Here is a 23,246-nt window from a genome sequence, read left to right on the forward strand (position 1 = left end):
GTATCAGTCGAAATTTCCTGGAAATTGCGACTAATCCTGCTGCCAGAAGATTAGAAGATTAAAAGGAAGATTTTACTTGTTTTTCAAGCCCAGGGGTAATTGAAATGATAGCTAGAGTTTCTCGTTGGTGCCTGGGAAGTGTAATTCTTACATTTAAATGTCACGCCGACGAAGAAATCAACCATAGTAATCAGTTATGATATATGAAAAATGATTATAAGCGTGTCACTCTAATACATGTAATTATTGCAGGGACAGTGTGATCTCGTTTTATTTCATTTTTCAAACTTTTATTTACTGTTTTACCTTTGGGTTCTCGTTTCTGTCGTTGAGGAACATACATACATACATACATACATACATACATACATACATACATACATACATACATACATACATACATACATACATACATACATACATACATACATACATACATACATACATACATACATACATACATACATACATACATACATACATACATACATACATACATACATACATACATACATACATACATACATACATACATACATACATACGTACGTACTATAATGTGATATATGCAAAAGTTTTAGACGAATGGAATTTAATACCCACTTGGCGATTACACAAGTTGAGTGATTTTATGAAAATCGAAACCAAATAAATGTTCAAAGCTCCTTGAGGGATATCATGAGCGGACAAGTGGTTTGTGTTCGTTCTAATACATTCACGAGGTTTTTGGGAACGTGTAAGTGCCAGCGATACATCACGATCACGTAATCGTATATCGCCCGCATTTGAAACCCTTCCTCTACAAAGTGTTTGTAAGCCAAGGCGCGTTGTGATTAGTGTGGCTAAGCGTATCACATGAAATTAGAACGCTCAGTTTTGTGAACGTAAAGAAACATAGCGATTATTTGCAGCGAAAGTATTTATGGGAGTCTTTGTGATCTCGTAAATGTTAGAGTATCCAATTTTTTGCAGTATTCACATCAATGAAAAAATTGATGAAAAATATTAAGGCGAAAATGGCCATTATAGTTTCTAACGTTGGACTGTTGTTCTACAAATAAAGAGGCAATTTAAAGTGTAAATCGTAACTGTGGAGGTTTCAGATATCCGTTCTCAACCTCGTCTGCACAGGTGCCCAGCACTTGTGTTTCTTTGTGCACATGTACACGTATACAGCTAGCGAGTAAGCAAAAATCGCTGACAAAACAACAGAGAAATTAATGTTTTAATTTATCACGGTATGGATTTACATGACTGATTCTGAGTATGAATGTAATGAGGCCTCTAGTGTAAATGAGTGTGTGTATGATGTAATCCTACCAGTTGAATTATTTAGATTCATTTTTGTACAAGCCGGCTGGTGTCATATGGTTTTACAAGCAGAAATTAACCTCCGTTTCATATTACCATCTCATTAGCATCGATATTACTTATTTATTTGTGAAATTATTCTAAGATTTGAATCGCACTTTAGTGATTGATACATTGCCGGTGTAAACAATACTTGAAAAATAGAATAATGTCTTGTTTTATTTTTGTATATGTAAAAGACGAATTTTCAAGAGATTTAAGATTTTTACGAGAATTTTATATAGTCATGATGAGTAAAGGTGACTTTTTACGTACGAAGTTATGGGAAAACTTCATATCGTAGAGATGACTATATATAAGTTATAGTGACGATGCATTTGTTGGAGCATCGGTATGATGAAACTCAGATATTTTTGGATTTGAGCATTATTTATACAGAAAATGAATCCGTATTGCGATGTTGAGATTCAAGTTGCCCATTTTCTCTACATAACTAAGCTCACGAAATTCTTTTGTGATGTTGGTCTATTCGTTGCTTCTTTAGAAGTTCAACAAAAAGGGACAGAAACAGATAAATGAGAATTTATGATTATTATGCCCCCTAAAGGGAGCCACACGAGGTGAAAAGGACGGGAAAATTTAAGCCGTCTATCTCTGAAACTGATATGAGAATCGGCGATTATCCCACTCTACCTCATATAATGACGAATATGTACATTTAAGTTGTAAGAAAATATTTAAGTTCGATATAAGAATAGATGGTACTGTCATAATGAGAAGACAATTTGATGATGACGAAGTAAGGGAAATGAAACAAAATTGCACTTATTTTCTTCAGAGTTGCGAGGATGGCCATCTTCATGCCGTTTAAAACTCGATGTAAACAAGGAATTTAATATGTAATTTTTCGCTTTTTTAAAGACTTTACAACTTATTGTAAATGTACGACTTTTTACTTTCTTTACACTTTAAGATGTAACTAGTTTATGAATAACAATGCGGGAGGCATTGCTTGAAAGACCGAGAGTGTTACGGAGATGGTTTATCCACAAAGGTTAATGAACCTAGCGGTCATCGATACCAGTAAAAGGGCTAATTAAAACAACAAGATCTCAATTATAAGTTGATATGCATACAGACCATATTTTTAGACAAACGCACAATAACGCTATTACTTTTACGAGGATATTTACGGAAGTCTGGAATATATTTGAATTATATTAAGAATTATGAAGGTAGTCAATTACGTTTGCATATTAATGGTAACATGTCAATTTAAGATCAAGACCTGGATTGATGTTTATGATTGGATGTATCATTTTATCTTTAATTCATGTATCTATAGTATGATCAAAGCCACGCCCCTTGGTAACATTTTTAAAACATTTTTTAATGCCAACGGTCGATATTTGAGGTGGCGACTGCGCGCGGATCGCGAGATATCGATAAAAACATGTCCTCAAAAAAGTAAAAGTTTGAACTCCGGCGGCCCACCTAAATTCAGCTTCCGAACATCGAACGTTCGGCACTGGGGCCGTTGTCAACTAAGCTACGGAGTACGAGCCTACGCTGATGCTGCTGTACGCCACAGTACCACTCGCGTCGGTGATCGGTCATACCCCGTGGGAGAAAGCCGAGTCTTACTGACTCGGCAAAAAATCGAAAAACAAAGTTTGCTGATTCAACCAGAATTCGCATAGGTGACTAGCACGGTTACGTGCGGTTGATACATAGCGGCCGCTGCGTGGTATGCATAGACGCATACCACGCGGCGGCCGTTATGTATCGAACCACACGTAACTGTGTGGCAGACGACAAAATGTAGTCATCAGAGGCGACTAATATTTTACACGTAAAACCTGGTATCTATGTGGTATTGGTTTAAAATACAATACAACTGATTGAGAATAATGAAAACGACAAAAACTAAGGAGAAGTTTAAAAAAACTCACCTGAGGTAAAGGCATAATGCTGTATATAAAGTCTTCGCAGTGGGAGGTAAATTAATTGCGTCGTTCGAACTTATTATGGACTCCCTAGAATATCGTCAATCAGCACAAAAACAAACCTTCGGGGGATTTCGGGTCATAATCAGAAACGATCGTAAAACTTCGTGGGATGTGAAAAATACGCTCGGGAAATGACATGTTTTATCGATATCTTGCGATCCGCGCGCAGTCGCCACGTCAAATATCGACCGTTGGCATTAAAAAAATGTGTTTTAAAAATGTTACCAAGTGGGAGTGCCACTTTAAAGATAACGTTTAAAATCCCGTTCTAAAACAATACAACGAATATAGTTGTTTGAAGATAGTTGCTTGAGAGAGAGGAACACAGCGGACCCAAGACATTTAGACTATGGGAGAAGCGTATCTTGGGCAATGGCAACTGTCAAGCTTGTCTACAGAGAAATAAAGTCTATGTAGTACCAGCGAACTCTAAACGTCTCGTGTAGTCAATTACACTGAAGATCCACCGGTACCTCTCAGCAGGCCAAGGCGAGTTCAACAAACAAACTCCCCTTTGAAAAAATGAATAGTAACAAATACCTACCTACCTACCTACCTACCCATATGTATATATATATATATATATATATATATATATATATATATATATATATAATATATATATATATATATATATATATACACATATAAATGATGCTGTAACATGGAAGCATTCGCTTCCATCTAAATTGCCGTTATATAAACTGCAGAATAAGTCATAAGGATAAATGGAAAGACTGAGCTTAGCATTGGCTATTAAGTTCTCTTGAAGTTTCTTTCTCCCAATGTTTATAACATCACTAATCTCGATGGACACTTTATGCGGCGTCGCATAAGTCATTGTGTCCCTAGCAAAAGCACTCACACATTTACTGAAGAACAAATACTGTACGGCGGTTTTTCAAATTCGAGCATCCACGATCAATCAATTGCCTCGGAAAGGTCAAAAACAATGGCACAAGAAATCCAGAAATGTACAATCCAACAAACATAAAACGCATTCCTTTATGCTCCTTATTTCTGTTGCCTTGGCAGCAACGACGCGACTATTCATAAAGCGGATTCATAATTACAGTAGCGAAAATAATGAGAATTAAATCGGAGGCAGGATTAAACAAAAAGATAGTCTGTGAAAAGGCTCATACGATGTGCCGAAAATTATATATATATATATATATATATATATATATATATATATATATATATATATATATACACAAACAAATTAATTAAATTAAAAGTACAAAGCTATATATATATATATATATAGATATATAGATATATAGATATATGTATTTCAATACATGTACTTTATGTATATTTACATGTATGTTTGTGTTTTTATGTATGGATGGATGGATGGATGGATGTACGTATGTATGTAGGCCTATATATGTACCTGTAAACCTGACGAAACATTGCAGGAGTGTCGAGAAGTCATATCGATGACGTCCACTTTTCAGGATATAAGTGATTCCGGTACATTAAACCGCTACATTAATAATCGAAATATTCATGCCTAACGAAAACAGTGCATTAACTTTGACAATAACGGCAGGTGCAGTCATGCGTATCATCCTCGTTATCCGTTAATGGAATCTGATGTCAGCTGGCTCACTGCCTGCTAGGGCGGATAATAAAAAATACAACTTTTAAGGATCGCGGCGAATGTTTTAACAGGAATTTTCGTCGGATAAATATTGCATTATTTAGAAGAATTTGCTTATCAGAGGGCGTTGCTTATTCGTGCGCAGTAGTAATTATCATGGGCGCCATCATGCTGACATTGGTTATTATAAGTATCATTGTGCGCAAGGAAGGGGGCTCTTTGCTCTTGTACGTTTTGTACACAAATAGTATTGCTTCTTATGGCTTAAAGGGAGGGTGTCGTCGGAACTGCGCGTGTGCGACTTTCTTGTTTACAAAATTTATTTGTGCATGATATCTAGCTGCGAGATTTGAAGTTTACAATATTAATTGTTACCAAACATGTTTTAACTTTGATCAATCGCCAACTTACCGTAGATATAGTGTTTACATCGGTCGTGGGGGTCCCTGGCAACCTTTGAGCAGAGTGCCGACGACACCCTCTACATTGTTCACTCGAGCACCTTGCTTTCTGTAGGTTTTCTTATTAAGGTATCTTGGTAAGGCAAACGGGAAGAGAGTGCGTTTTTGTAACGAAATATTGGCAAAGGAGACGTTCAAACACGAATGAAAAATACAAAAGCCGTCGGAAGCTTTTGCCGCCCTGTGATATATCGATCGCGTGCATATTTATATCTCTACTGTTTACTGTTGGGTTTTACGTTGCTTTAAGCCATCAAATTTACGTCGCACCGGCAATGTGTCAATATAGGCAGTGTTATAGTTTGGATTTCAAGAGCATCAAACAACGTCAATTCCTAGACCGTAATGGCTCACCACTACTTCGTGAAGGATTACAGTCACACAATGCTATATTTGTTTTTGGCCTTACCGGTAACTGAGTTTCAATGTTCCATGTCTTCGTATTGTCCTAGCGTATCATATTCAGGATTGAACGTGTACCTCTTTCTCCGCGGCAAGAGGCAACAAAACAGACGTAGCTAATGTTCAGTCTCTCTCCTATACCGCAAGCGGGGGAGAGGGGGGTTATCGCTGATACACGCATTTAGGTAAAATAATTGAAAACACAAGTTCATTTCTTTACTAACAAACACAAAATTGCCCAATATGAAAGGAATTTTGATTTTCAAATCTGTTTATTTAATCAAACCACGGTTACTCTGTAGAGAAATCGTGATTAAACCATCTGTATTCCCTGTGTTTTATGTGTATCGGAATTGCGTAGGGCACGGAACAAAAGCTCATTGACTGCATGAATATGTACACCTTTTACACACTGTGAAACGAAGCTCGTACATTGTACCTTGTGTTCCAAAATAGACTGATCCCCCCTCCTGAAATTTCTGTAAAGTGACTTTTATCGGCAAAGGATGGCAGAGTTCCTATACAGTAACATTCAACAGACGCATTCCGTCAATAGGCAAACAGTGTTACGCACGGTGCCTGTTGATTTTTACCCTTGATGTGAAATTATTTTGGCTGTTAGAAAATCCAGAAGAAATGCGCGAACTACCTGTCGGTGTGAACATTTCCACGCGCCGTATTTTGATCGATCACTGAAAAACTATGACTCTATCGCTCAAATGTGTATTCTGAAAATAACGTTTACATCCTATGTCTGTGAAAACTACGCATACATCATTCGTTTTGCCATAGAAGTTTTTTTTCAGCATGCCTGCTGTGATTAAGTGAAACAGAATGAAGAAATGCACGGATGATACAGTAAATATTTCAAGAAGGGAATGTCTTGGAGGCTCGGGATAAAATCAGACAGTTCCAAGACTCATCTTCTGTGGGCAACATTGCCTGCTAGCGTTATCATGTACACGCACAAATATGAATCCCTCGCGTCGAAAACGGCGTTAGCCGGCCCTTACCTTCTTGTTCGGAATTGTTTTTGTTGACACATGGATCATGTCTTCATCGCACTATAGATGCCCGTCAATTACGGAGAACGTGTCGAACGACCATCCTCGACGCGTGCAGCTCATATCAACGACGACGGCACTGTCATGATACTCGTCCTTGGCATGAAATGGAAAACGCCGACCTTGTAATGAAAAATATTAGTCTAGTGTTGTCGGCTGTTCTTTTACAATATGTCGCTGACTCGGGATCTCTTTGCTTGATGAGTGATGGTAGCAAGCGTGTTCAGGCTATGATTACGTTCGGTAGCTGGGACTGGCACCTGTAAAGCATGGACGCGAGAGGGGTGACGTCACAGGAAGCTTCCACAATCAATACACTCGGTTCACCTCTGAGTCAGCTATCATCGTTGCCGTGGCAACGGTCGCAACAACGAATCCTCTGCCAAGAGAATGCTATGCATCTCATAGAGACAGCTACCATGGCAACGTGGGATGCGCTCGTTGGCTGTTCCCAGCAGTACGTTTTGTTGTTCACGGTCGTGTATTAAAGCTACATGTTAAAATACGCATGCCTAATATTACGAAGTCTTCATCCATGACGATAATCTTACTAATTGTATCTACATGTTTACGAGGCTTTTTTCTTCTATAAAAAGCACGAGTGGGTTTTCTTTCCGATGGAGAGTCGAGTACGATATGCGATGAAATCAGTTTTGAATTGTCACGAGGAAAGCCATTAAATGAACTAATTATACCAACATTCTGTTATGCAGTTTGACAGAGGAGGAGAGTATGAAAATTCGAATTTGAACAAACAAACAATGAAACACAGACAACTCTGATATCGGATCGATTTGGTTACTTCCCCTCTACTGTCTACAAATACATCATGTTGTACATCACCTCGTGTCGATGCCTAAAGTTGCATTATAACTAAAAGACAGAGAAACGCACAAGCTGAGGGTTGTGGTGAAAATCCTTTGGCGATAACTTTCGAGGAATTTTATTTTTGTGCTGTCTGTAAAATGTAGTTCCATTTTTTACTCCCTAAATCAAGACGGCATCTCTGTGTAGAACTTGTCAACGCTTAAGAAATTGGTGCGTGTTTTGAAATGTAATGCAACCCAGATTCTTTATTAAAATCTCATCGCTAAAGGGACCTGGATTAATAATAATAGTCTCATAGAATGCAGTACCAGTCTGAAATGCGACACATACAAAATCATATGTATTAACAGAAACGTGTGCGATGGCTAACTGTCATTGTTGAATATTTTTTGCATCAACATCGTATTTTTGAGGCTAATACTCGATATTTCAACATATTTAAGGGAATAGAAAGTGAACGTGAAACTGACATTATTGTGCACTTATATAAACAAGAACAATAAATTATTAACCAAAGTTATACCTCTTGTCCCTAAGGTCGTAACTTTTTTTTGTGATTATGGTAAAATGATTTGATAGAAGTGATTTGATACACTGCAGTTACTGTCATTGTCTGAAAATGAAGTGTTAGATAACTCATAAACTGCTTGATGTGAACGTTTGAAGATTGATCCATCATTTATCCGTGCGAGTATGTCACAATCATGACCATCCATATCAGAGAGCGACATAATAACCAGATTTTGACTAAAGTTCGGCGTGCATTCTTCGTTTACCATTCTTTCAAATTTCGTCTAAAGTTGCATTTGATAGTTGTATCTCCTTAGCTGAACTGTTGCCGATCTGTTTAACCCTCTGAGCGCCAAAGTCAATTTTTGTCACCTTTAGAAAATATACTCCAGTCAATTTTTTTCAATGTATGTCAAAATTTTGATAACAAACTGTAGCCAATGAAATGTGATGTCCATTTGGTCCAAAATTATAAAAAAGTTACATAAAAATTCATAAAAATTGGTAAAAATGTTGCACTTAAATTTTGATGGGAACAATTACAGCACTCAAAGGGTAAACCCTTATTGAAGAAATCGAAGGAAACGTCACTCAACATTGCGTCGTTGACAACTTGCGGGCAGTTGAAGTCATTCTGCAATTGTACTAGTCTACAGCCGTTCTAGTCTACATGTCGTGATGCCCTCGTATTTTCCTTAACGGATCAAACCCCGCGATAAGAGACTTTATGAATCTTGCTCACACGCCAAGAAATGTCCATACTTGATTTACCGTTTCAATATTATAAAAAGAGTACAAAAGTGAATGAAAGGTGAAATTTAAAATAGAGCTCACAGCGTGCTGTCCCAATCTACATCTATTTTCGCCAAACATAAACTAACGATGATTGGAGACATGCTATGCCACAATCTGTGGCAGTTTTACTCCTCATCTGAGGAGCTGTTAGCCATCTTCGCTTGCTAAGGTCTCTTGTCCCGAGCAGCTGGATACTCACCGAAATCAGGTAGTTCGTGGGAGACTGAAGTCGAAGTAATGGACCCTTGCGAGCGGACGATGGTTAGATTATCTGAAGTAAATATTTAGTTGCCGCACGAAAAAATTTAGAATTTATGTTTGGTTAAAGCTGATTCATTAAAATAGTTCTCTCTGTTTTGGAAGACCGGCATGAAATAAACAAACAAATAAACAAACAAATGAATAAATAAATAAATAAATAAATAAATAAATAAATAAATAAATAATTTTATATCAGTTAGAGGAATATTGCATGAAAATAGACTTTTAATACAGGCATTTGGTGACTTATCGTAATTTCGCTTACATTGAATTCCTTAAACTTGCAATTTACACACTTATCCACGAGTGACCTAGTTTGTCTGTGATACTAGTAGCGATGGGGGTAAGGAAAAAAGTTTCCCTTTATGAACATGAGATGGCGGGGTCAACCTTTCCAAAAAAAGAAATGATCCGGTATTTGAAAGAGCCAGAGATGATTTTGTAAGCGATTTTGCTGTTATTACTTTTTCGCTGACAACAGATTTAATTATTAGATTGAGTTGTAACGGTTTGTCGGTCTTTATTACCTAGGTTTACGGCCCCAAGGCCGACAGCGCCACGTTTGAAGTGTATGCGGAGAACATGAAACCATAAAGGTAAAACAAAATAATAATAAAAGTACTAAAGAGCACTCGACCGAAAATTATTCTCAAAAGTCGTTCCTTTATCCGAGCTTCCGCGGCTATTTTCCGTCATTTTTATGGTCAATACTTAATTATAAAGTTTAAAATATTTTTTCCTGACAGATTATCTCTAGCACTAAAACAACGCAGTTTCCCTATTTCGTGACAAAAGCAGAAAAAAAATACAAATCAAAAGATGCGAATGTTCTGCCGTGTCGGGCGTAGTACCTGCGATACTACATGTGTACTTTCAACTCGACCCCACACCTGTGATTTGACCGAAGTTCATTAGCGGTCACAGCGCATGCGCTTTTCACTAAAACAACATGGCTTCCTCTGCTGCTGGAACTAGAAGCCGATACATTTCTGAAACGGACGACAGGTGGGCAACATTAATTCATAGTTCAGCTTAAAGTGTGTGTGTATTAACCATTCGTGTCAAGTCGTCATACACATACGAGTGATTAATAGAAATTTTGCATTTTAATCGTTGGTGCGACGGTTAGTGTTTCAAGTGACCATCTGTCTCTCTAGACTCTACTACCTCCATGGTCACAGCATCTGATACAGTGATACATGTACTAGGATCATTACGAAGTCTGCTGTCTGGCCTAATTCTTCTTCGAATTTCATGACCCATGTGTATCTAACCACAGTCGCTTGTGGTCAGATACACGGCGAGGACGGCATTGGAAAAGTAATGTGTACAGCGGCCCTTGCCGTGTATCGAACCTGAGGCGAAGTGCTGTGTGTACCGGACCCATTGAGCGCCCTGGCTTTCTCTTTGAATGACGCGAACGACGAAGAATTTCACGTTTATTTAATTCACTCTTTACATTACACAACGCACATAAGTTGCAGTATAGTATTTAGCGTAAGGTTTTGCGTAAGGTTCTGTGGCAAGACTTAAGATTTTACAAGACTGAAATTTTATTTGCTGCGAAAACGAGCCCTGCCACTCCTTGACGTGTTCTGTTGGGAGTGACCAACCTACCCGAGTGGTAGAGGCTACGGATTTGCAGCAAAAATTTTATCTGAACCTAGGGAGTCCTCTCGTACCATCACTTTTTTAGAGCCCCTAAGAAAATCCCTTTTAATTCGCTACAAAAAGTATGTCAATATTCAGTCATTCTGGTTTGCCATTCGGCCAACACCCCAAGGCAAAACCTTAAACTACTGTATTGCAGCTAACAACACACACACTGTCAAAAAGTGAGGCATGGTATATTCCAGATCAGATAGAACAATAATTGATAAAAATAGAATGCCATCAAATACATTACACAAAAAACATCCAAGTGTATTCCAAAACAAATCACTACTTTGTAACTAGTCAGCTACTCAAGGGTACAGCAAACATTGCAGTTCCTAGTGAATACAGTTAAACGTTTATGTACATTTACCCATGGAGGTAGAGGCAATATTGCATGGCTCCATGGCTACATGAAATGCTGCATACACATTTCTCTCTTGATGAAAGATAATTACATATCTTCTTGTCAGAGATGGAATTAGATACTTCTACAGCTCTGAGATATTGTATCATGGTGCCATCTGACTTCACCATGCAAACACCGTCTTTCAGTGGAATCCCTCAATAGCGTTGATCGCGATTTCGGATTTGTTACTTAATATAGCTGCACGCGCGTGACTTTCGGACAAATATGCTGAAATTCGGACAAATTTTGTTGTTGTATGCGCGGATGCTGTTGCAGCTTGTGGTTACAGTCATCAATTCATACGAATAAGTGTGACGCTAAATAGCCATCCTAACACTCGCAGCTTTTATTTTCGTCGTTTATGCGGAAAATGCAGAGAAACGTTTATTTATGCATATTAATGAGAGAGAACAGTGACGTCATTTGTGATCAGCGCTATTGACTGGCAGTTTAATGCTAGGGTGGAGGTACTACCTCCATGATCACGGTAACTGCAAGTGTAGCAGTGCACAATTAATTTGCCTGTGTTGACTTGGAGAAGGATGCTTTACAGTAAAGGGAGGGGGTTGTCGGAACTGCGTGTGTGTGACTTTCTTGTTTACAAATAATGTATTTCATGCATTGTATCTAGATGCATCATGTCAACATAGCTGCAACACTTAAAGTTTATGATATTCATTATTAACAGACATGTTGTAACTTTCATCAATAGCCAATGTACCCTACAGTGTTTACATCGGTCACAGGGGTCCCTGACAACCTTTGAACAGAGTTCCGACGACACCCTTCCTTTAATGTACAGTGTTACATCAACAATGCTCCCCTCCCAGTTAGGGAATGTGTCAAATCATTTACTAGAATTTATGTTTAAAGTCAATTGTTTCCCAAGAGGGCTCTGTGGATCAGAGTTACAATCAACACAATGGATTCAATCATTTGATTGCAGTAAATCTTCTATACTTCTCACGATTATCCGTAGGGGCAGTTTGTATGAGTGTATAGCCATTGTCATTCGGAAATGACTGTATGTGAAAAGAATGTAGCTCCTGTTTTTTTATTCTAAAGAATTTCAAGAAACATTTTGATAGTGAAAAGAGTTAGGAAACAAGTTGTGGTGAATCTCAAGGAAAAGTGCACGGGGCCTCATGAAACATTGTGTCTCCTCCTGTATTATTCATTATTGAAATCAAAATAAAGAAATAGAAAACAGAAAAAGAAGTAGATTTTATGGGTTGTTGTATGTATAGATTATTTAATAACACTGATAACAGCCAGAAAAGTGTGTCTACCTCACCATGCAATGCTATTTTTTCCTCCTTTTCTTCCTCCAGTCTTTCTCAAGAGATCGAGCTACTTGAAGCCATATACATCCATGAGTTGACTGTTGATAAGGATGCAGGGTTAGTATCTTTTACCATACTTTAGAGCTTTGGCTCGTTGGTGATTCAAAACTGATGTAGCGCTTCTTAGGCAAACACCAAAATCAATTCAACACAGAAAGGGTGCATAATCAAAGAACCAAAATCTGTCAGCTAAGTAACAATTTCAATTTCTTTGGAATAACTGAATTCAGTTTTGACTTGTGAAGTTTATCCAGTATCCCAAAGTTGATAGTATTTATAAGGTGAAAAAGATTCTAATTTTTTGGAACCCTGAAGATCAATTGTATTAGGATGCTCCCACACTTGCTTTTGAGAGACAGCTGTGAACATTTACATATATTTACGTACTCATGTATATGTATAAAAATTGTAAATATGATGAGAAATTTGTGAATAAAATGAAATGTTACTACATGTATATCAATACACTTCAATAGAAAATACATATATTAAAAATGGTGTGGATGCTGTTGGTTGTTCAGCGATGAATGTTTGATTCATGATTGTTTGGTATTTCTTATCTCAAGTGGGCGCCCATGCTGTTTGAGTCTTGTGTTGCATCCAGCTACAGCAGAAGATACCAAAACACAGTATGTGTGTATTACCCTGGTGCTACAGTTACCAAACTCTGTGAGTATGTCACAGTGTCGGATTTATCAACGACAATAGTGCTTGATACATGGAACAATGTGAAACAACCATCTAGAAGGAAGAGCTTTGATATGGAAAACAGCTTTCATTGTTCGCTATTCTCAAGCTTGACTTGTCATGTAACCTTGAGCAATAGAGGCCCTTTTATGTTTGTATGATATCAATTTAATGCATGGTAATCACTGTTCTTTACATACAGTATCCACATGATGTCCCTGAAATACTTATCAGAAACTCTAGAGGTCTTTCTGATGAACAGTTGATGAGGTGAGTGTCATGTCTTGTTCCATAAGTTCTGTGAAAACGCATATTCAAAGCTTGTGCTGAATTCACGTGTATGTAAGTGACGTTTAGTCTTCAAGCACTGGATCCCATCCATACAATGCAGTATGGCCTGCACACCTTGCCATGTTAAATCTTCAGTATTGGCCAGTTTTGTACGACAGAGAAATCACACACCAAGTTTTCTTGTTGTTTGACACACTCTTGTGATAATCTGGATAGAAATACATCTCAAATTGCAGACAACTTGGATGATCTGCCCTACAAAGAAGACATCCAAGCTGTCTCAAGAATACACTTGTCAACATGTCAATGCCAAGTTCACACTCATGTGATGTAGATTAATGATTTTCATAAGAAAACTTCTAATTTGTTCTAGCCTTCGAAAAAATTTAAATGGACTTGCTGATGAACAGAAAGGAGGCGCCATGTTATATGAACTCATTGAAGTAAGTTTGAAGAATCAGGATTCAATTTACTCTGTTTTTTATCATTTCATATTCATTTGCTTCTCTATTTAAGGAATAATTTAAAATGAGTATAGGACTGATAAATCACAGTATGTCTTGCAGTTTTACAATGTTCTAGGCTTGTGTATGCATACGGTACGTTCTGAAGTAATTCATCTACTAGATAATTTAGATAAAAGATCTAAGAATGAATGTGGCCGTTTTGTATTTTGAATTCTCTTAATAACAAAACCATTGCTTCAAAGAAATTATGAAAAAATAAATCCATTGTTTCAAAGGAAAAGGGAAAAACGAGAATTATTTAAACATGTCACTTGTATTACAGTATAATCGTAGCAAACCAGGAAAATTACTAGTGAATGCGAAACCATGTTATTGTACCTAAGAAATACCATTCTAGGGAATCATGTCCCTGCTGCAGTGAAGAAATGAAACTGTCAAAATTCTGAATTTCCATGTCCATTCTTTATGACAAAATCTGACGTCTGTGCAGTTCTGGTAAATCACCGTTGGTCGTGTAGTTTGAGTATTACAGTATAAAAGTGCAGTGTGACATTACACTTGGTGTACCTCTGCTACTTATATGGCAAACAACACCCAACCACTGATGTGTTCAGATTGTACATCAAAGGAGTGAGGTTCATGAATCTATGAATGGCTTCCTGTGTGGAGGTGTGACTTGTAGAATGTTAGAAAAGCGAAATGACATCGTTAGATTTATCTCAGAAGAGTTCAGGATATCGACAAAGTTAGGCAGATGTTGTATATCATCACAACCCACAAACAATGCATCACTTTCCTCTTTTTCACAGCTTGCAAAGGAGAGTCTCACAAGTAATAATTTACCAAGTGTTGTGTGTGTCATATGTCTGTATGAGTTAGAGGTGAGTGAATCAGCCTATCTCCCAATCTGATTAAAATCAGATGTAGAGTACGGCGACGTCTTCCTATGCGTACGCGGTATTCTCTCGCTGTTGCCTCTCACTACATCTGACCAACTCCCATAGAAGGTCGCGTTCAAAGCTCACGCACTGAAGCAGCCAATCAGATTGCACGTAACGCGATCCATGTAAACATCCGATCGATCTATGAGATTAACAATGGCGAACGCTTCCCTCGCATAGAGAGAGAAAAGTAGGCTTTGCGTAAGTTTACAAGCGCGGCTGGGCACACCGTGTACCTAGGCGAGGTGGGTGTGCTCGAAAACGAAGATCAATGCAAGTTTTGGATTCAAAATCGGCTGTTTTCGGCGGAGAAACTGCCCGCCGTATTTCTGAGGAGCCACGAGCGTTTTTTTCTATATCAGTCTGCAGGGCTGTGGCGGGAAGCCGTATAACGCCGTTAACACAGCCCTGCCATGCAGAGCTACTACGGCCTGAGCTCCCCCACAGCCGTGCTGACTGTGCTGATAGGCGGAATACATGGCGACCGCGGTTCCAATATGGATCGCGCACGGAAAACTACCTTTTCTAACTACTTTCGGCCGAAAACCGATGTCTGCCTACCCAAGTCACTCAATCGCTTACTCACAGATTGCAAAAAAAATGATATAAATCAGAGAGGTCGGCCAGTTGCGAGCTCGGCCAGTGCCCGCGCTGACCAACTCCACTCGGCCAGTGGGAGAGGTCGGCCACTTACATATGATCATATGATGATTGCGTACATTTTCTCTTCACAGTCAACAGATCCTTTTATACGCATGCCAATTTTAGTTTTTTTGATGTTATTTTGTTGAACATTCAGAAAACAATGAGAAGACGTTCCACTCTGAAAAACATGTCGGCCTCGGCGTTTCTGCAGATCGCGAGTAGGGCGCGGGCGTACGATCGACAGGTACAAATTGGCAGTAACAATAACTTATTCCGTTTTATAATAACAATAATCGTTGGATGAATAACGTTTTATATGTTATGGTTTGACGGCAGTAAATCGTAAGTTTACAGGTTTTTCAATGGAAAGCAAATAAAGATGTACCACACTGTACGGCCGATGTCATCTTGTAGTCAGCGTTGCTGAAGCAAGAGGTAACTTAAATGATCATGGTGGAAGGAAGTTTGCAAACATCACGCTCATGAATGACATTGACATCGCTTTCACATAACTTTGGCGAGACCTAGATGATAGATATCATACACTATAGTCTTATCATATAATCATACTCCTACTGGCCGAGTTCGCCTACTAGCTGACTTCTCCAGCTGGCTGAGCTCCGAGCTCACAACTTGCCAAGTTCTCCCACTGACAAGAACAAGAACGTATACAAGAACGTATCTAATGGCACTATCTAATGAGTTACTCTGCCGAAAGTAATAGAAAAGGTAGCTTTCCATGCGCGGTCCAAATCCGGACCGATAACCGCCGTGTATCCTGTCTGCAGGGCTTTAATGGGAGGCCGGCCATACTACGCCGGGAATACACAACATCGTACACTGGGCTGGTCTCAAAGTCTGTCCGCATGATTTCCGCTCGCACAGTTATTAATAAAAGGCATGTTTCAACATTGAACTTACAGACAAGCGATTTTAAAATTCGCCGTGCGCCTTTGTTTACAACTGGGTGGATAGCTCGGTTACACACTTTTGATTTTCGTGCTTATTCTTCGTGCATATGCATGCTTGCGAGTCATACCTATTGTTCTCTGTAAGGCGCCTTCTGATAGGTCGGCTGTTTTGGCCAGAGCGCGAGATTTGAACGCGACCTTCTATGGGAGTTGGTCAGATGTAGTGAGAGGCGACAGCGAGAGAATACCGCGTACGCATAGGAAGACGTCGCCGTACTCTACATCTGATTTAATCAGATTGCCTATCTCCCTTCAGCCCCACCCTATCATTGCAATGCATTGTGTCTAAATTTACATTGTGCTTATGTATACAAAATGACTGACTAAAAAATCGACCATGTCCGAAAATAGTTTTCGATATAGCAGCAATCTTTATACTGTTCTGTAGTATCTCTCTACACAATTGCGTTACAAGCTAAAGATTACCAGTTTCTTCAAATTTCGTGTTGTCTCACTTGACCTCTCACTTAGATGGTTGAGCCCAGTTTATTTCAATAATTGATGGGTATGACAAGATACATCGGCGACTGTTTGCAGGAGTACCATACCACAGTGAGTTGTATTCTGTTCAGTGTCTACACTTTTAAACAGGAACTTACAGGACTGTGGGTGCATAATAGGGGGATTACTGATGACGCACCATTTGCATACACTGAGCGGGAGTTTTGGAATTCTCATAGCATCGCTTTGGCCGTACAATATAATTGAATAATCAAGATGGGCACTTTTGTGATATGCAAAGAGATGTCTAATGGTTGTACAGGGAACACATTTTGAAACATATCCGTTCTCCGACAAAAAACGGAACATTTTTTCAGTTTATATCGACTCAAGTTTTAGTCGCTATATATTCACAGACATCATATGCAAGATTCAATGACAATACAAGTCTGAAGCATTGCAAAATCATGGGATTCTGGGACCAAAAACGGCACGTCTGATCAGTAGCGTGGCTTTATTTACATTTGCATAGATATACGATAATCTGGCTTTTATAGGGGAAGTTCCTGTTTAAGGTAGTGGGTGCCTCAAAATTGAAAGACTTAAACTTTTGTTCAAAATTTCTGTAAGGAAAATTCAAACTATTCCCTTTTGAATTCAAGAATAAAAATCTGGGGTCACAGTGCAAAATTTGGTACTAGAAAAACAAATTACCCAATATTTACTGACACTTAAAATTCAAAATGGCCACCGACCATGTATTAATGCTATGGGGAAAAAAATGAAGTTTTGATTTTCACAAAAATGAGATTTTGAAAACAATATTTACTCCATGAGCTTCAGAATGACCACCCCAAGAAAGAAATCTGATAGATCTGGTGATAGACCACAAAAAATGTGAAAAGTTTTTAGGGCTTGAATATCTGTTGTGAGGTGCATTCCACCTTAATCTTGGATCTGTTTACTTGAATGATTCCCTCCCTCGGCACCTCCCTCACAGGAAGAAGATGATTTCATAAAGACTGAATGTTATCACTACTTTCACTCTCACTGTCTGGCTAATTACATTGAACATGCTGTGAAAGAAGAAGAAAAGGTGGGTAGCCTATCCCAGCAATGCTTTACCCCCATGAATCCCCACGATGCTGATTTACCAATTATGTTGGCAGTATACAAGTGATGTCTCTGTACCAAGTAAAGTTTGATTGAAAACAGAAAGAGAAAATAGTGTGTCTTCAGAGGTAATGTTTTCTAATGATGCTGGTACCATCCTGGGCACCTGCAGATTAAATGATATCAGACAGGTCTGGTGACTCATAAGTTGAAAAAAAGTTTAACATATCTGGGATCCTGGGTTACATTTCGTAGCTTTCTCTGTGTTATTCAAAGATTCAGACAGACATTCCCATCCAAATGATAGAAGACGTAGAAGTTGTGCAGGAAGTCAAATCAGTCCAAGAGACTCCATCTTGAAACACACAGCCAATATTTCAACACATCAAATGACCCCTTTATCTTTTCATTAGTAGCCTGTAAATAAAATTACCTTTTTAGTACAAATTTATAACCCTTGAGATGTCCTGCATCTAAAACTCTTAAGGATTTCCCTTTGAAAGCCGGGAATCTACAGAGTCCATTTTGCTTTAATGTAACCCTACGGAAAGCATTGAAAAAATAAGATTAGGAGGATATTTCCATGAAGCTGTATTATTTGACAATATTCATTGACACTGGTATTGAAACTAAAAATTATTTAAATTTAAATGCTTGACATTTCAATCTACATATCAAAATTTTCTCACCCATCAGGTAGTGTGCCTTGTCTGCAGAGAGCTGCTGTCATACGACTTGAAACAACTCAGGAAAGCTTCCACTCCCAGGCAACTCCTGGAGAATGGAGATTACGTAGCCAGTGATGAAATGAAGGCACAGCAGAGAGAGAGGGCAGCCCTGTATAAGAAACAGCAAGAGAGAGGTGCCATTATTGATGTAGAGGCAGAGAAGAACAAATTTCTGATTGACATATCAACTGTAAGTCATCTTCCCAATAATTTTGCACATCATTTTGTATTTTTTTTAAACCCTTTCACTCATCATTCTAAGAACACGTGTCCAACGTCGCCATGTAACAGAATGAGAACAACCACAAGGCTGGTTTTGAAAGGGTGAATTATGGCTTGATGAAAAAGACGTATTTCCATTGGTAGCTACCAATGAGCCCACAGTGATGCAATTATGAATAAAATCAAACAGTCCTTTTGATGGACAAGAACCTGTATGTTGACATCAACACAGAACTAAACCAAAACTAAACTCTGAAAGTCTACCAGAGCAATATGTACCAACATTTATATGCCAGTTCAAAATTGTGCTGCTCAATATCCTTTCTCCGTACAATCTTCTATTTTATTTTGTACAGACTCCAGACATAACAGTCGTGCCTACTATACCAAAGACAAGACCTGATGAAACTGATGTCCAGAGTGTGTCTGGCAATGCCAATACTGCAGAGAAGGAAACTCAGAAGAGAGATGTCAATGAAAACGTTAGAGATAAAGATTCTGCATCAAGGTCTGACAGAGGTTTCACTAAAGATGTCAAGAATGAGGGGAGCAGACAAAGGCAGCCCTATAATAAAGGAGGTCGCTACGACAGGGACAGACCTAGGAGTGGGAAGTATGAAAGTGAGAGGTCGGGTCAGAGGTCAAGGGGAGGATCTGCAAGGGATGAGAGGTACAGAAATGAGGGTCATCATAGAAGGAGGGATGATGCAGGCAAGAAACCTCAGAGGAAGGAACCTGATACCTTGGAGGAGCAAAAATCAGATTCCAAGAAGTCAGAGATCGCTCAGCCCTGTAGAAAGCTGCAGAGTGAAGAAGGCCATGGTGAGGAGGTTACCAATAAAGATGATACTCAGACAGTCAAATCTTCAGAAGTCACTCAGAAAGAAAATGCAGACACACATAGTAGTGATGCTCAAGGAAGTATAAAACAAGTGCCTGGAAACAAGGAAAAGGCAACCATAGAGTCAAGGAATAAACCCAGCAGTGGTAGAAGATACCATCAGTCTTCCAGGGGAAGGGGTGGCAGACGCTTTGATGATGGGCAATACAGAGAGGATAAAGGATATTATAGAGACAGAAAGAAGAGGGAATATAAGAATGATGGACAGGATGAAATAAAAAATGGGAATGATGATGAGATAACCAGCAAGAAAGGAGAGCTTACTTCAAAGAGGGGTCATGAAAGGAAACATCCCGGAAGAAAAGATGGAAAAGATAGATTTAAAAGTGATTCCAGTGGAGACTTGATGTTGCAGGACAACGAAGGTGCTGGCAGGCCACAAAGTGGTAAAGACAACAGGAACAGGAGATCCCAGAGGCCACCCCCTGGATTTCAGACAAGGAAACCCCAAGCTAGGCAGCAGAACCAGTCTACAGAAATGGAAAGTCGGAATAATGAAGGTGACTCTGTTGAATTACAGAGGAAAACCGGAAATGAGAAAGCCAATATTAGTGTAAGCAATAACAAAACTGAGGAAAGTACCGTCAAAATTGAAACCATGGCAGAGAATAAAATTTGTAAGCCACCGCCAGGATTTGAAGCAGAGGCCTCACATCATGACAAGAGAGGTAAACCTCCCAGAAAACCTCCAGGATTTGAAGGCAAAGATCTAGACAACAAAAGTAAAACTAAACCAGTCAATCCGCCACCTGGATTTGATGATTTCAGGTGACATATAGCCCCCAAATTTGTCATCCCAACAACCTTCAGGGTCAAAGCAATATTTACAGGAAAGAGGCAGTATTTTGCTTTGTTCTCATTTACTTTTAATAAGAGCATTTCATAGTCAAAGCATTTCTTGATTCATCACCGTCAAAATTTACATGCAGAGAGTAAAATTCTTTTGTATAATATATATTTAATGGCTAGCTTTATGTATTTTGATTAAAACCAACTCGAAATGACACTTGACACTGTTGAAAAGTAGTTTAGAGTAGGTACACTGCTGTACTGACATCTGTCCTTCTTAAGGTCCTGTAAGCTGTAAAGCTGAAGGTGATTTAAATCTATGCATTCTGGAATGTTACTGTAACATTAATCATGATGAGGCTATGGTTTCTATGCACAGCAAAAGAGGTGTATGGATTTATTCCTTGTAATTAATCCAAACTTTATAATGTCATGATCATAAAATAAAGTGCATTGAGCTTCACAAACTCATTACTTGTCGATCTCTGTTTGTAAAAGCGTATGTTCATTAACATTTCCACTTTTATGCTTTGTAAATCGTAAATATAAAAAGGCTTGTTCATTTCGGCATCCTACGCAAAAATGTCGTAGAGGGCGCTGCAACTTATGAGGTGACAGTTTGAGCAGGCAGTTTGATGCGACTGCATTCGACCGTCATTTGACGTACACACGTAAGACATGCCATACTTTCTATTGATACCAGGGATAATAACGCAGTATCTGATTTCTTTCAGCATTTAAGCACCAGATTATTGTTTGCATATTTAATGATATAACGAATTTAAAGAAATTTGTTTCAGTAAAGTTCAGTTTTTTTGGTTGACAACGTTGCTGATCCCATTTGAAGGTGACCCTTGAACTTGGCGGCTTATAGCCCTCAATCGTGGTTGTTCTGCCAGTTTTACTATCGAATGTTTACCGCGTTTCGGTCAACTTCTGTTTATACACAGTTCAGGTACTTCATGTGAAGCAAAGCCCTCTGCAGTTTATCGAAACCAGCGTACACGAAGAAAAGTGTTACTCGGTAAGGTAGAACGCACCTCGGGGGCAAAGATTCCGGGCTTTCAAATTTTATCAATTGTAGTCTGATCTACCATAGTTGGGGTTCATTTTAAAGCTCTTTATGTAAGAAAACTTTTAACCGTCTTAGATTTTCGAAAATCGAAGTTTGTATTTTTCTCAATAGAGTTGACACATTTCAAATACCAGTAAATCTTGGGTTATTTGTTTCTCTATTACCAAAATTTGCACGGTGACCCCTGATTTTTATTATTGATTTTGAAAGAGAATGGTCAAAAGATTTTTGGGGAAAGTTTGAGCAAAAGTTTAAGTCCTTCACTTTCGAGGCGCATATCACCTTAAGTCACTACCCGAATTGACAAGTTCCTACATGGACACGGGGAAGCCAGGTTAAACAAATAGACAAAAACAAACAACCAAACAAACAAATGAAGAAAGAAAATAACCAACAATCACACAAAAACTAGTAATAAATGAATAACAGATAAATAATCAAATACAAAAAACAAAAATACAACATAAAAACAAATTTAATAAATGATATAAGTATATCAACTACCGTGTCTGACCCTAATCCGTTTGTCATGCTGAAATTTCGACTCGTATTCTTTTTGCCAACACAGCTTGTATGTGTGTAGTGATCATTGTTCACTGTTTACAAATGAATTCTAGTCCGGACTTGAATAAAATTTTCAACAATAACAATGGAAATTATACTCATATAGGTTGTGTTGATATGCTAAATACTTGGCATTAAATCACAGTTTAGGGATTCAATGCAGAAAGTGTAGGGAAACGACAAAACAAAAGTTCTGAAAAAATAGCCAAAATATACAGCTTATGGAGCTTTAACGCGAAGTACGAATACAATGAAGGTCATAATTTCATTTGTTGACATAGTTGAATCCTAGACAGAACAGAATTATTGTACTGCACGAGTATGGCCACTGGGTTGCCTGGGAGGAGCTGTGACCTTCACGGCCCAGGTATTTGATGACGTAATGCTAAGGTGCTGAAACACGATACTTCAGGCGTAACACTAACAGCCACCCGTGGTCTTGTCAGTTGACAATTACCAGACATGTCATCTGTGGGGATACTTTCAATGTACTTCACATACAACCACACCCACTGCATGCATGCAGTTGAACTGAATTGAAAACCGCGTACAAAAGCCAAATATTATGTCACCACACTGACTGCAAATGGACCGCTCAGAGTGCTTTCTCGGACGCTGAAAAGGATAAATCAAGTATTGTACGTTGGTGAGCCCGATCCATGGCAAACTGAAAGTCTCAGAGCGCTATATCCATGACTTCTTGTGGCACGACAGTTCCACCACTCGATTTTGACATGACTATTTAAAGTAATGCAC

General features: G+C 38.6%; 2 protein-coding genes across 4 annotated transcripts in view; one reads left to right on the plus strand and one right to left on the minus strand.

Annotated features, from left to right (window-relative positions):
- Positions 1 to 7,125, minus strand: part of LOC139145066 (uncharacterized) — a 49,760-nt gene extending 42,635 nt beyond the window's left edge. The window contains exon 1 of one of the 2 annotated variants that reach the window (XM_070716004.1): positions 6,806 to 7,125. The gene's annotated coding sequence lies outside the window, so the exon portion shown is untranslated. Of the gene's footprint in view, positions 1 to 3,263; positions 3,391 to 6,805 lie in introns of those variants that run through there. The other variant, XM_070716007.1, reaches the window with a different exon arrangement.
- Positions 7,126 to 10,178: 3,053 nt separating this feature from the next.
- Positions 10,179 to 21,318, plus strand: LOC139145067 (E3 ubiquitin-protein ligase RNF25-like). Of its 2 annotated transcripts, XM_070716008.1 has the most exons (9): positions 10,179 to 10,255; positions 12,644 to 12,712; positions 13,222 to 13,324; positions 13,545 to 13,612; positions 14,007 to 14,076; positions 14,910 to 14,981; positions 18,099 to 18,194; positions 18,908 to 19,129; positions 19,518 to 21,318. In XM_070716008.1, the coding sequence occupies exons 1-9, from the start codon at positions 10,200 to 10,202 to the stop codon at positions 20,832 to 20,834; spliced, it is 2,073 nt and encodes a 690-aa protein (XP_070572109.1). In that variant the 5' UTR covers positions 10,179 to 10,199; the 3' UTR covers positions 20,835 to 21,318. The 2 variants fall into 2 exon arrangements, with proteins under 2 accessions (XP_070572109.1, XP_070572110.1); XM_070716009.1 differs by lacking the exon at positions 13,222 to 13,324 and having other exon boundaries at positions 10,200 to 10,255.
- The last annotated feature ends 1,928 nt before the right edge of the window (positions 21,319 to 23,246 follow it).

This window comes from Ptychodera flava, chromosome 12 (assembly GCF_041260155.1).
Source record: "Ptychodera flava strain L36383 chromosome 12, AS_Pfla_20210202, whole genome shotgun sequence".
Taxonomy (NCBI): Eukaryota; Metazoa; Hemichordata; class Enteropneusta; family Ptychoderidae; genus Ptychodera; species Ptychodera flava.

Excerpts from the sequence above, each read along its gene's own strand:
- LOC139145067 (XM_070716008.1), top strand. The coding sequence starts at position 10,200 with ATGGCTTCCTCTGCTGCTGGAACTAGAAGCCGATACATTTCTGAAACG. Across the intron at positions 18,195-18,907 it reads CTGTGAAAGAAGAAGAAAAG|GTAGTGTGCCTTGTCTGCAG; the intron begins GTGGGTAGCCTA and ends CTCACCCATCAG. Across the intron at positions 19,130-19,517 it reads TTCTGATTGACATATCAACT|ACTCCAGACATAACAGTCGT; the intron begins GTAAGTCATCTT and ends TATTTTGTACAG.